Source organism: Rhinolophus sinicus, chromosome 14, assembly GCF_057876585.1.
Source record: "Rhinolophus sinicus isolate RSI-liver-muscle chromosome 14, RSI-T2T, whole genome shotgun sequence".
Classification (NCBI taxonomy): Eukaryota; Metazoa; Chordata; class Mammalia; order Chiroptera; family Rhinolophidae; genus Rhinolophus; species Rhinolophus sinicus.
Window position 1 is genome coordinate 67,356,142 of NC_142514.1, and position 14,530 is coordinate 67,370,671.

Here is a 14,530-nt window from a genome sequence, read left to right on the forward strand (position 1 = left end):
CGAAATAAGTCAGACAGAAAAAGCAGAGAACCATGTGATTTCACTGATATGTGGTATATAAACCAAAAATAACAAAAGAACAAGAAAAACAAATGAGAAACAGAAACTCTTAGAAACAGACAATAGTTTAGTAATTACCAGAGGGTAAGGGGGGTGGGGGGTGGGAGATGAGGGTAAGGGGGATCAAATATATGGTGATGGAAGGAGAACTGACTCTGGGTGGTGAACACACAGTAGGATTTATAGATGATGTAATACAGAATTGTACACCTGAAATCTACATAATTTTACTAACAATTGTCACCCCAATAAATTAAAAAAAAAATACAATTGTTTATTTTCTGTACAATAGTATAACAGAGAAAGCATCTTCCTCATTTTCATTCCTTTTTTTCACATTATTCTGTGCACATGCATTTGATAACCAGATTTTCAGTTATGACAGGCTAGGTATGGAGAAAAAAACCTTCCTCCTAGAAAACACCTACACATACAATTTCCAAAAGAAATATTACTAACATTTTGAAATGTATAGCTAAGTTCACAGTATCATAAGTTCCCAGGAATCAAACATAAAAAACTTGAAGGAAATCATGGTAGTAAGTAGAATCTGAAGCTGTGACCGCCCTGAGGGCATGTGCCAATCTTGGTGTCAGTATCTTTGACTCTTTATGGCCAAAAGAAGATTAGAGGATGCAGTCTTTGGACTGACATAGGTAGATTTTTCTAATCAGAAACTTAGAATAAATTAGAGAATGTTAAGGACTTCCAGAAAAGGATAGACTAATAAATATCTGTCTACAGCAGAAGAAAAATTGAGTTTGGACTATGTGGGGACAGAGCCCCGGAGAGTAGTTTACAGGCTCTCGGTCTCATGTGAAGGGGTACTGGCTCGGGTGGTGAATGGCTGTCGGCTGTGGCTGATTGGCCGTCGGCTGTGGCAGGTTAGCCAATTGGCCGCTGGCTAACTACTAATAACTGCTGCAACTACGGCGGACTGCCGAGGATTGCCGAGGAGCCGAGCAGAGCCGAGCAGAGCCAATAGAGAGGAACAGAGTTGAGAGAGTGGAGAAGAGTCGTCGGTCGGTTGGTTGGCAGAAAAGCGGACGGCAAGTCGGCATCCGGTGGGCCCAGCCTCCAGTGAGACCGTGGTGGTATGGCTCCCCTACCTATGGCTCCGTGGGTGTTCCTTGTTGGCCTCACCGTATCCTATGTTCTTGTGTGGGGAGCGGGAGCAGAGACCCCGCAGGTCGCCGCGCACGACAAATGGCACAGCGAGCAGGGTCTCCCGCAGGACAGACTACCTTAGAATTTAAAAATAAAACCTTTCCCTCTCCTGGGTTTTGGATTTAATCTACATTATAAATGTGGTTTAGGAAAGTACTTAAATTGGGCTGGAGTTGGTGGGGCGCCGGAGCACCTAGCAGCAGCAAGTGCTTTTTGTAAGGCTGTCTTCAACTTGGATTCAGAGAATTCCCACAGATACAGCCAGAGAAACATGGAGCCAAAGTGCAAGCTGAGTGAAATAAGTCAGACAGAAAAAGCAGAGAACCATGTGATTTCACTGATATGTGGTATATAAACCAAAAACAACAAAAGAACAAGACAAACAAATGAGAAACAGAAACTCTTAGACACAGACAATAGTTTAGTTGTTAGCAGAGGGTAAGGGGGGTGAGGGGGTGGGAGATGAGGGTAAGGGGGATCAAATATATGGTGATGGAAGGAGAACTGACTCTGGGTGATGAACACACAATGGGATTTATAGATGATGTAATACAGAATTGTACACCTGAAATCTATGTAATTTTACTAACAATTGTCACCCCAATAAATTTAATAAATAAAATTTTTAAAAAAGGTGATCCAGTTTCACTTTTTTTGTATGTATCTGTCAAATTTTTCCAGCAACATTTGTCAAATAAACTGTTTTACCCCATTGTGTATCTGTGCCTCCTTTGTCATAGATTAAATGACCATATAGCTGTTGGTTTATTTCCGAGTCCTCTGTTGTGTTCCATTGATCTATGTGTCTGTTTTTAGGCTAAAACCATATTGTTTTGATTACTACAGTCTTGCAATATACTTTGATATCAGGTAGCATGATACCTCTAACTTCATTCTTTCTCAAGATTGTTGTGGATGGGGTGGACAGATGGCTGAGTTGGTTAGAGCATGAGCTCTGGGCAACTGGGGCTGCCAGTTCGATTTCTACATGGGCCAGCAAGCTGTACCCTCTGCAACTAGAATGAAGTCAATGAGCTGCTGCTGAGCTCCCGAGTGACCAGATGGCTCAGTTGGTTGGTGTGCGTGCTCTCAACCACAAGTTTGCCATTTCAACTCCCACAAGTGGTGGTGGGCTGAGCCCCATGCAATTCACAATGGCTACTAGACCTGGAGCTGAGCTGCACCCTCCACAACTAAGACTGAAAGGACAACAAATTGACTTGGAGCTGATGAGTTCTGGGAAAAACACACTAGTGTTCCCGAATAAAAAGTCCCGGAAATACACACTGTTCCCCAATAAAGTCCTGTTTCCCTTCCCCCCACAAAAAAATCTTTAAAAAAAAAAAGATTGCTGTGGATATTTGGGGTATTTTGTGGTTTTTGTATAAATTTTAGGATTATTTGCTCTAGTTCTGTGAAAAATGTCATTGGTGTTTTGATAGGGATTGCATTGAATCTATAGATTGCATGGGTACTATGGACATTTGAACGATGTTATTCTTCCTATCCACGAGCACAGTATATTTTTCCATTTATTTGTATCTCCATCATTTTTTTTTTTCAATGTCGTACGATTTTTTGAGTAGAGGTATATTACCTCCTTATAAATTTATTCCTAGGTTGTTGGTTTTTATGCAATTGTAAATGGGATTGTTTTCTTACTCTTTTTGATAGGTTGCCATTGATGTATAAATATGCAACTGATTTCTGAATATTAATTTTGTAAATTTTCCTACTTTACTGAATTTATTTATCATTTCTAATAAGTTCTTTTGTGGTACCTTTAGTGTTCTCTCTATATAATATCACATCATCTGCAAATAATGACAGCTTTACTTTTTCTTTTCCAATTTGGATACCTTTTATTTATTTATTTCTTGTCTAATTGCTGTGGCTAGGACTTCCATTGATTTCTTTTTAATCACTTTTTATTTTTAAACTTTTCTTGGGTGAAATTATCCTGACACACATATTTCCAAAATGAGCCAGAGTGTTATGCTATTAAACATAAGAAATCTTTTGTAATATACTTAACAGGAATTCTCATCCTGTCCAGTAACAGATTATATCCATGGAGGCATTTTAATAGGCATCTTAAAATATTGTAGAAAAGCTGCAGTGACTACTAACTGAATGAACTCTTGAAATGTACGCCTATTGTTTTTAAGTGTTTCAATCTTTTTTTTTAGTTGATTTATCTCTTTTTCCATCGCCTCAGATTTCTCCTTAAATCCTTCATCAAGTAGTTCTTTTTGCATCTGTAGAAAAGAAAATCCCCAATTATGAAAACTTTATATTTAACAACTGCAAGTAAGCATGTTCTAGTTCTCTACTAACGTACATATTCTTTGATGAGTTTGTCCAATATTTTCAAACATTTGGACCTGATAGTGCGAGTATCCATGCTTAATATCTTTCTATGATTGCATAGCACCATCTCATTGAGGCTAGGGAGGAGTGGAGCTGGGTCAGGCCTGACAACTGTCCCAGGAAAGTGTCCCAGCACTAAGGATGCTCTTTGGGAAGGATGGAGGTTTAATTTGAATTATTTCTCGGTTCGTCCAAAGTAGGATGAGCACACATGTAACAAATAATGGGAACTAGTAATTCTGTGTAGAACATTGGCTACCAAACTCTATGTTGGGACAAAGGATGCACTGTACTTTCTGGGAATAGAATGAGCCAGACAGATCTGGAAACAAATGTGGCAAATTTTAGAGCTTTTAGCATCCTATATTTCATATCAGGCACAATCTGATACTTCCAGACCAGATGGATCTATATCAGGCCTCCTTGATGGTTGTACAAAGCATCCTAAGGACTGTAGGACTGAGATACTATTCACTTGGGGGCACAATGACACCCTATCATTATCACAAGCAGCACTCCAGGAGCCTGAGGCATGTTATTTGTACCCTGCAAACTCTAATACTACAGAAGGTGTGAGTCTCGCAGATTCAGGGCTTAGACATGATCCAGATTAATTTGACATTTCATTGAATCAATATGTCTTTGGATTTCCTTTAGGGTGTATGACATTAGTTAAAATGTTTGTACTTCCCTTCTTGAGGAAACAGGGTACTGTCCTTTATTCACTGACCAGGGCCCATACAGACTTACTTTCAGCTTGTGCTCCAGCACTTTTTCCTGCTTTTTCAGTAGTATTTCTCTTTCTTCCTCCACCTTTTTCCTCATTTGGACCATGTGTTCTGTGAAAGCTTTCTCTTGAGCCTCCATCTTTTCCTGCTCTTCCTTCCGTTTCTTTCTTTGCAGTTCCAGTTCCTCCTCAGTGGCCTGATTCTTGGCAAGGTCAGCTGTTCCCCAAGGGTTTTACAGAGGAAAGAAAGTAACAGTTATGTTGTGCTGTACCGTCCTGAGTTCAGAGACTGAAATGATTTTTAAATGGTGGGGAGAAATCTCTGCATATTCCTACTGGCCACACCAACAAATCATGCTTGATATATGATTTTATTGCCTGAATATGCAAGTAGAATTCCCTCGGTTATTTCCAGTTTAGCAGAGTTGTTGGACAGAAGGAGCAGACGCTCCTTGTTTCAAGAGGTTTTTGTTCTCAGAGCTGTCAAAGGGCCCTGTAAGAACTTCTCCTCCACTCTGTGACCAAGCCCTGCCCTGCACCTGCTAGACTCTTCTCTGCAGCAGTGAGGGCTCTGTCTGCCTGCAGGATGGATTCCTCCGTAGCAGCCAGTGACTGCAGGATGCTCTGGAGAACCTCATTTGCCTGAGGAAACAAGAAGGAGCACAGACTTGTTAGGCAACAAAGATATTGCTGTGGAAATTATCGTTCAACAAAACTACAAATCAGACCCGGTAAATTCTTCATTCTTTTGGGGAGATTCACTGTGTGGTTCCTTTCCTTCTAGACCATAATGAAAAACCACCCTTCTTAGATAGACATGAAAACCCTCTATAGCAACTTGTTTCCTAGCCCCTCCAGCTTCCTATACTAAAGAAGCCACCTGCCTTCTACCCTGAGTTATTGAAAACTAGATTTATGTGCAGTTCTATAAGTACCAATCTTCCATTGTTTGCAATATCTGCACATTCTTTTTCTTCTGACTGGATGCTCATCTACTCTTTTGTTACTCAGATATCATTTATTGATACTTTTACTTGAGCTTCTACCTCCTGTTCCAGGAAGCGTTACTAAACTTCTTGCGGACATTTAAATGGCTGTCAGGTACACAGAGCTGCCCTACCATTTGCTGGCAGTATTTTCTTAGGCAACTTAATAGATTTTCAGTGCATCACATTTCTCAATTGCATAATGTGGGTGACAGTAGTAGCTAATCCATAAGATTCTAAGGATTAAAGTAATAATCCAAACACAGAACCTAAAATGATATCTAGAATAGGAAGTGAGTGCTCTATATAGGTTAGCCACCACCACCATCATCATCATCGTCAACGTCATGTACTTGTATGATAATCATTACTCTACCATATCTAATTGTCTATTTCTATGTTTTGTTTTTGTAAGATCATAAGCTTTTTGAGATTGTTGTTTCTTTAATTATATATCCCCTATACGTAGCATGAAAGCTGTTGCATTGCTTAGTGAAAGGAATATCCTCTTCATCTAGATTTCTGATAATGAATCTTATATCTGGGAAGAAATATTTCTAGTTTATTTAAGAGTATCTAACTGTGGATATAAAAGTTAAAAATGTAAACGTATTGTCATTCTCTGATTTCTCTCCACAAATAGTGCTGTGGGCTCAGATTTTCAAAAGAATCAACAAAGACCCTCTGACCCTAATGTGATGTTCTTCCTTCCCCTTTGTATTTCTCACCTTAACTCCTTTCCTGGGCACCAGCTTATAGGATTGTTCAACCTTGTGCCTTTCTTCTAAGTAGAGTTTGTATCCTCCAGGCACAGAGAAAGTCCCTCTAGAAATATCATTCCTCAAGGGCTCAAGAAGCTTCGTAAGCTGAGCATCGCAATATTTACTAGATGCTTCTTCATTCTGCAGCAAGAAATCTTCTTTCTTTTCCTGTATGATGCTCTGTGAGGGAAAGGTGGAGAAACCCAAAGGAAAGATTCCATTAGAAGGGAAGTTCCAACAGTAATCCTCTGAGGAGAAGCAGTCTGCCTTGCAGTCAAGATGGTGAAATATGTAAATGTTATGCTTGCCTCCTCCCACATCACACTTACAACTGATTTACAGAGCCACCATCACTGAAAACCATCTGAAGAATAGCCTGACAAAAATCTTGTAACTAAAGACATAAAGAAGACGCCATGATGGGACTGATAGGAGAGGCAGAGAAGCAGAACGGACAGGTCCCACACCCATAGTGTGGTGATAAACAATTGGGATGAATATCTTGGCTGCTGAGGTTCCATCCTGAGGAGAGGGGGGTCCAAACCCCATCCTAGGCTCCCCATTGCAAGGGGCCTGGAAGAAGAGTTCCCACAACATCTCTCTTTGAAAACTAGGAGGTATTGCAGGTGAGTGAGAGGAGGGCTGCTGGAGGACCGGGTGTTCCTCTTGAGGGGTCCACATAAGGACACGCTTGCTCACAAACTCACTTGCTCTAACCTTGCCGGGATAGCAGCTTGGAAAGCTGCAGGGACATATATACAGGGAGGAGCTGAATTGACTCGGTTCAGGATTAGGGCTAGAAGGGCAGAGGTCAGGGTGGCTCTCTCTGGAGATGGGAAGCAGGGGCAGGAGCCATTGGCTCTTTTGATGAGCCCTCCCCTGATGCTCCCAGCAGGCACAGGTGGGCACCAACTCTGAGCTCTCCTCTAACCTGGTTAGAATAGTTCATACTACCCTGATGATGCATTGCCCCACCAGTTTGTACCTGGACCGATTGTTTCCAGCAGCTTTTCCACACGAGTGGCCTGTCTTGGCTCACACTATGCACTTTCCTAAACTCTCTGAAAGGTCCACAAACCCCACACAAGCAGCAGCTAGTATGGGTGCCCTGTACCTCTTGCTAAACAGCCCCGAGTTTGGCACAAGCTGCTACTAGTATAACTTGCACTGTAACACCCATCAGGTAGTCCCAAGCCTGGCCTAAGCTGTGGCAAGTGACGGCTTGGAATGTAGCCTCAACAAAGTAGCCACAAGCCAAACACAAGTGGCAGCTGGCCTCAGCTCACATTGTAGTGTCCACCAAAGGGTCCCAAGGTTCATAAGGTTCTAGTGGTAGCTGGCCTTGGTTCAGAGCATAGACTCTCCCAAAAATCTCCAAGTGCAGCACAAGTGGCAATAAACTGCAGATCATTTTGTAGCTCCCAGTAGGTGGTCCCAAGCTGGGAACAAATGGAAGTTGACCTTGGCCTGCATCAGAGCCCCTCCTAAGAGGCTCCAGAACCAACAAACCTGGTGGCAGGCTTCAGGCCACACCAGGGCACAAAAAGATACACATGAAGTTTTGACTTAGCAGGCATGAGAGTCCCACTGAGGAGACTCCGAGTCTGTGAAATCAGCTCCTGCACAACAGCTAGTCCCCCGCGGTCAGAGCCAGCCTTCACAGCAAGTCAGCCTGCGGGTCAATCCCACCCATCGATGTGCGAATAGCAATCAAGGCTCAACTACAACAGGAGGGTACACACAACCCTCACAGGGACAACCCTGAAGCACTCAACTCAGGTGACCAGGTAGACTGCACCACTGGGTCCTACAGGACACCTACTAGATAAAACCACTCTGCCAAGACTAAGAGATGTAGCAAACCTACCTCATATATAGAAACGAGCAAATAAGACTCCAGGAAAAGAACTCAATGAAATGGAGAAAAGCAATTTACCAGATGCAGAGTTCAAAACACTGGTTATAAAGATGGATAAAACATGCAGACTGAAAATGAAGAAACAAACAGTGGCTTTAAATAATGCTTTAGAGCAGGTGAACTTAATTGATATTTTTTAGAACATTTCTCCCAAAAGCAGTAGAATATATACTCTTTTCATGTGCACATGGAACATTTTCCACGATAGACCACATGGTAGGCCACAAAACAAATCTCAATTAATTTAGGAAGATTGAATTCATACCAAGCATCTTCTCTGATTACAATGGTGTGAATCTAGAAATGAATTACAAGAAGAAAACTGAAAAAACCACAAACATGTTGAGACTAAATTACATACTACTAAACAACGAATGAGCTAGCAATGAGATCAAGGCAGAAATCAAAAGATACTTTGAGATAAATGAAAATAAAAACACAGTGACCCAACTAAATGGGAGAAGATATTCGCCAATGATACATCTGATACGGTGTTAATATCCAAAATATATAAGGAACTCTACAACTTAACACACACACACACACACACACACACACACACACACACACACACACACACCAGAGAGAGAGAGAGACAGAGACAGAGAGCGAGACAGAGAGAATTCAATTTAAAAATGGGCAGAGGACCTCAATAGACATTTTTCCCAAGAGGACAGAGGGCCAACAGACATATAAAAAGATGCTCAACCTCACTAATCATCAGAGAAATGAAAATAAAAACCACAATAAGATAGCACCTCAAATATGTCAGAACAGCTATCATCAATAAACCAACAGACAACAAGTGTTGTCGAGGATGTGGAAAAAAGGGAAGTCTCACCCATTGTTGTTGGGATTTTAAATTGGTGCAGCCACTATGGAAAACACTATGGAGGTTCCTCAAAAAATTAAAAATAGAACTACTAAAAATAGATCTACCAAAAAATAGAAGTACCCAGCAACTCCACTTTTGGGTACTTACTTAAAGAAATCCGAAACACTAATTTGAAAAGACATAGTCATTCCTACAATTTTACAGCATTATTTACAATAGCCTAGATATGGAAGCAACCTAAGTGTCCATCGATAGACAATTGGTAAAGAAGTGGTACATATATTCTTTCAATGAGGGTTTGATTGTGCAAAAATATAGGAATAAAATTTATTTGTTGTGCTTCTCCATTTTGATGCAGGTGGATTTCTTCTACATGAACTGAGAGATTTTTATACCTGTAGGATAGTCAGAGACAGACTGAAAGACAAACTTTCAGTGAAGGAGCCTGTGCTAAGTAGAATCATGATGTCTTCCAAGAGTTCTCTTCTCTGGTGTCCACTCTCTAATTAAGCCTTGAGCTTGTGACTCTGATGAATATTAATCCTCTGATTAGAGTATGTTCTGCAGCACAGGTTGACTTTAAGATGGAAATTACCTGGGTGGGCATCACCTAACTACTTGAGCCCTTTAAAAGCAGTTTTCTCCAGTTGGTGGCAGAGAAGATAGTCAGAGACATTAGAAACAATACAAGGATGTGATGTCCATCGCTAGCTTAAAGACGGAGAAGAGTTTCCCAGAACCTCCATTTGATAACATAAGCCCCTTTGAACCTTGCTTTCAGTTGTGCTACACTGAGCAAGGTACGCATATCTTATGCTGGATTCTGACCTGAAGAAATCTGATCTAATAAATGTGTGTTGTTTTAAGCAGCTAATCACTTGGTCATTTGTTTTGCACTAATTGAAAATAAAGAACCAAGCCTTTAGAAAAAGGAACCATTATAGCCTATAGAGCCTTGTTACCCACAAGAATCTAAACTCCTACAATGAGAAACACATAAACTATGGGATTAAAAGGAGGTAATCTTGGCATCACTCTAAAAGGACAGGAATCGGGAAGAATATATGCTAAGACATATTACCACAAGCTTCTTCTGGAACTCCTGGTTTTCATCCTTGAAGGAGTGCTCCATGAAGATTTCAGTGGCTTCCTTCTCACAGGCTGCGTGCAGGTCCAGCAGCTCCTGGAGCGTGTCTGTGGGGAACGTCACTCGCTGGGCCATCTGCTCACTGTAGTGGGCGGCTGCCTTCTGCACGGCCGCTGAGTTCTCACGCTGGACCAGAGTTGTCACTGCATTTTCCAAACAAGGTACTGCTCCACTATTGATGGCATCCACATAGGTCACCACCAGGGTCCCCAGCCCTGGATGACACATGGTATTTAGGGAATGGACAGGAAGTTCTCATTCATTGCTTGAGAGATTTAGAGATTAGCATTCTAAAAATCACAACAATTTTACTAAAGTGAAGTTTTACTTTTTCTCTTTCTTCTTTTCCTCCTAATCTTCTTTTGGGCCTCAATGGTCTCCTTCTCCTTGCTCTTCTATGGATCCACCTCCTTATAATAACATCCCCGTGTCTCCTATTCACTGTCTCTTTTATGGTTCATGAACTCATCCATTACAATATTAAATTAATAACCTCAACCAATATGTGAAAGGTTTCCTAGAACACTTTTCCCATTGAAATAAAATATAAAAGATTGTTTTACACATAATTAAAGTACTTAATTTGTTGGCACTGTTCCAAATGAAAATACAGGGGCTCTGGTAAAAAAAAAAAAAAAAATCAAGAATCTTGGGACCGTGACATAAATATTAAACCAAGCCTGGGTGCATCTCAGCACAGGGCACTTTGTGTCCACCCAGGTCACATATCCATGAATCTAGCCTTGTACATAGGATTATATATAAATTTGCTTCTCAAACTCTAAATTAGTTCTCAGACACTATTTATCTTCTATCTGGTATAAATTCACAAAATATCCTGTGTATCCTCACCAAGAAATACTTATCCCACTGAACGTCTCATCCATATGCAGATTTGTATCCTTATCAGCAGCTCACGCTTATGTCGTAAGTGTATTAGTTTTATGACATACAGTAAGCTTCAATAATCCCTCATATAGGGAAACTATAATGAAGAAACAAGCATTGTCTATATGTGGTATGAACATCTGTTTTTCCACATCACATAAAGAAGAGAAGAAATTACTGACAAACCCAGAGAGCAGTCACAGTTTCATCACACACACTGAACCACAGAGAGACACGCTGTAATAAAGGAGACTTACTATTTCCATTGACAATGATTCCCTGTCTTAGGGTCTTAGCTTCGGCATTTTTGAAGACATATGAACAGAAATTTTTGGATTGCTCCTGGAAGGTCGTTTCCAGTTGGGTCTCTGATGCTTCATGAAGAAGGCGTAATACTTTTTTGTCATTTGTAGGCCGGTCAAAGACAAAGCACTTCCGTTTGGGGAAGAATTTCCTGATACACTCTCTGGTCCTGTTGCTGTTTTGGATTTGGGAACTCTCGCCTGCAGAAGTGAAAAAGAGCAATCATCGATTTGACTACCTTCAAGCAAGTTACTTGAAGACCTTCACTTCCAGAGATGTTTGTGTAACTGTAATTCTGGTGTCTGTAAATCTTTTATTTAATTATGCAAATCTAATCTACTCAAGACTTGGAAAATCCCCTACCCCTTTTTTTTCCTTTGGATAGAGGCAAGAATGAAGAAAGTACTTCTGGGGAAGAAGGAAGGCACGCATTCCAAGTGATGAAACGTCTGATTGTTCCTTAGTCTTTGTATGGCATGCACTGGATCGACTATTTATTAGATATTTGTTGAAAGATCGATTAACCAAAACAATTTTCAGGAATACCTTTTCAACAATACAGTCCCTCTGTCGGAAATGAAATGTGGGCTCTAACGTAAAGTAAGGGTAGGAATAAAAATATGTATATTTCAGAGAAAAACCCATGTGTAAGACCAATGATATTCAAGACAGTAAAAAAAGCTTTATAACACCAGAACCCTCTGTAAAAAAAGAAAACTTATAAATATGTTCAGAGACTCCTTTAATAGACACCACCAAATAGTAAGGTCACATAAATGTAAATTGGAGACCTCACCAGTTTTCTGTAGCAGGTTATATTGGACTTTACAATGTCACGCAATGGGATTCTGGCATGTATCAGCTGCTCAATAAATATTTTTGAAAAAAATGAATAAATGACTAAATAAACAAAATGAATATTGCTTCTAGGTGCCACTTTTATCCTCTCTGCTACATGCCAACCTAGAAATGAATTTATTACATTAACACAACAACATATTATATAAGACTACAGTTTGAAGAGAGTGTTGTTAATGAGAAACAGAAAATGAAGCATTTCATAGTGTCACTGGGGAGATATGCCAATGATTTGTTTTTTTGGACTCATATAGTGTATAAATATCCTTTATGTGAAGGATGTAGCTCTATGCAGTTAGTCAAATAGACTGCATGAAATATATTTCAAAAAAATTTGGTCTTTTGATATCTTTGTGATTCTCCAAATAGAAGTTGAGGAACTGTGAAATTAATAAGTAACAGAAGTATTTGTGCCTGAGGAAGTTTTAGCATTAGCTGTAATCCTCAAATTTTTTTTATGGTGTCTATTTTTCCAAAATCTTTTGGCCCGATATTGGATTCTAAATTCCTTCAGTGAGGTTCAACTGTAGTCACTGGAGTTATTCCAGTAGTAATGACTAAAACCATATCCACCTGTCACACACCAATCACCACTAGCAAGCCTCAATCCAATCTCAAGTAAAGATTGATGTCAAGTGCTGAGTGACAGGGCTCAGTTGGTCAATCTCTCCTACTCAGCTGGTCAATCTCACCACCCAGGCCGTGCTCTGATACCTTTAATCATCTTCAAGGCATTCTCCAAGTACTCATCTTCAGTGATGGGCTGTCCGTTTAACTCCAGGTCCAGCATGAAATCCCGTACAGTCCAGACAAAGTCTGGAAAGAAACTGACAAACTCAGCTGAGTCATCTACGTCACCAGAACGGGGAGAGGATTTTGTCCTGATTAGGTTGGTTAGTTTAGTCACGTAGCTGGGATCTTAGCTAAGGAATGAGAATAAACACCAAAATTTCCAGATCTTACCCAGAAACAAGATTTATAAATATTCCTGTTAGTCCTGTGTCCCATTCTCTTCAACCGTGAGAACTGAGTCATGGAAAAGAAGAAACAGTCTCAGTTACATTCCCATAACTCAATGACCCAGGGCGGTTTAATTTCTGGAAGGATACTGCAGCTGCTCCAGGGCCTGGTGGTTGATGGTCCCCATGCTGTTGTAGACAAACATGTTGCTCAGAAGCACGGCCAGCGCGAAGATCCACGAGTCATTGTTAGAATCACCCTAAAAAAGAAATGCTTTACAGCAGGCATCTATAAGCATTATTTAGGCATCTACTCTTCTCACTCATTCACTATGTCAGCTGGACTATAACTGAACGGGAAGGCGAATAACATAAATTGTGAAGACCACATTAAAATTCAAACCCCACTTCTAGTACCGACGTTGACCCCACTAAGGGCATGAGTTTCTTTAGCTATTAACAGAAGTGAACGACACTGTAAATATATGTGAAATATTTAATACAGTGCCTAGAACATGGAAGTATGTTATCATATGTGGGCAATGATTCTTTTGCAAATTTTCCTCATCATGGGCTTATTGGGGACAGAAATGCTATTCAGTTAAATTCATCAACTACTCATTGTGCAGCTATGAAACGCCAGACTGCATTTGCTTGTGTGGATATAAAGTTCCATATGATAATGCTTGTTCTTGAGAGATGAATTTCCTGAGGGGCACATATACATGGCAATGTGCAAATGCATCCGAGATGATAAACTCTGCCAGGAGTGGAACCACATATTATAATGTAAAAGACATGGGAGGGATTCAAAAACCAGATATGTGCTCTGTGAATTTAGAGCCAGAAGTGATTATGTCTGAATGAGATACAAGCCCATAAGGTTGAAAATAGCTGGGTTTTAATAGACTGACAGAATGTGAAATTGTGGACATAAGGGACCAGGCAGGTGGAAGGACCAACAGACCAAGCAGAATTGCCAGAGCGTGCTGTCATACAAAGGTATTATTATATGTACTATATGTACATATATCACTGGGGTATCCGCAGCACTTAACAAAAAGCCCTAGAATTTAGCTGCCCAATAAATATTTATTAGGTTGCATCTTTTACCCAGTGCTAAAAATAAGATCTATCCATAAAGCTTTGTATGGCAAGTGTTCAGAATAAGACGTATCCCTATATGTACTATATAGGTTATTTTATTTGACTGAAGTAGTGGTAATGTGTGTAATGGGAGATGATAAGGCTGAAAATAAGATTCAGGTCAAGTCATGTGACTTTGTAACATTATTTGATACTATTCAAATACACTCTAAGGTGTAAGGGCATCAAATACTTCTGATGCTATCAGTTTACTTTTGATATGCTTTGGTTCCTTGAACAATGCACTTAGATAAAAAGAAGAAGGTTTATACAAATTAAAATTTGTTAGGAATCAGTAGACCATTTTGGGTTTATATCAAGGTGACTATTGAGTACATTAAATCAAAAATTTTAAAATTCAGATTATCTAAATTCATGTCCCTACTCTTTTTGCAGTAATGGAAG

At 40.1% G+C, this 14,530-nt stretch overlaps 1 protein-coding gene across 5 annotated transcripts in view; it reads right to left on the reverse strand.

Annotated features, from left to right (window-relative positions):
* Positions 1 to 293: 293 nt before the first annotated feature.
* Positions 294 to 14,530, reverse strand: part of LOC109439539 (guanylate-binding protein 7-like) — a 29,339-nt gene continuing 15,102 nt past the window's right edge. For 3 of the 5 annotated variants that reach the window (XM_088791301.1, XM_088791297.1, XM_088791299.1), the window contains exons 4-11: positions 13,130 to 13,239; positions 12,735 to 12,931; positions 11,117 to 11,362; positions 9,906 to 10,186; positions 6,039 to 6,251; positions 4,864 to 4,966; positions 4,348 to 4,541; positions 294 to 3,485 (exon numbers count right to left, since the gene is read on the reverse strand). In XM_088791301.1, coding sequence (XP_088647427.1) covers positions 3,291 to 3,485; positions 4,348 to 4,541; positions 4,864 to 4,966; positions 6,039 to 6,251; positions 9,906 to 10,186; positions 11,117 to 11,362; positions 12,735 to 12,931; positions 13,130 to 13,239 — 1,539 coding nt within the window. In that variant the 3' untranslated portion in view covers positions 294 to 3,290. The remainder of the gene's footprint in view (positions 3,486 to 4,347; positions 4,542 to 4,863; positions 4,967 to 6,038; positions 6,252 to 9,905; positions 10,187 to 11,116; positions 11,363 to 12,734; positions 12,932 to 13,129; positions 13,240 to 14,530) is intronic. The other 2 variants (XM_088791300.1, XM_088791296.1) reach the window with 1 other exon arrangement.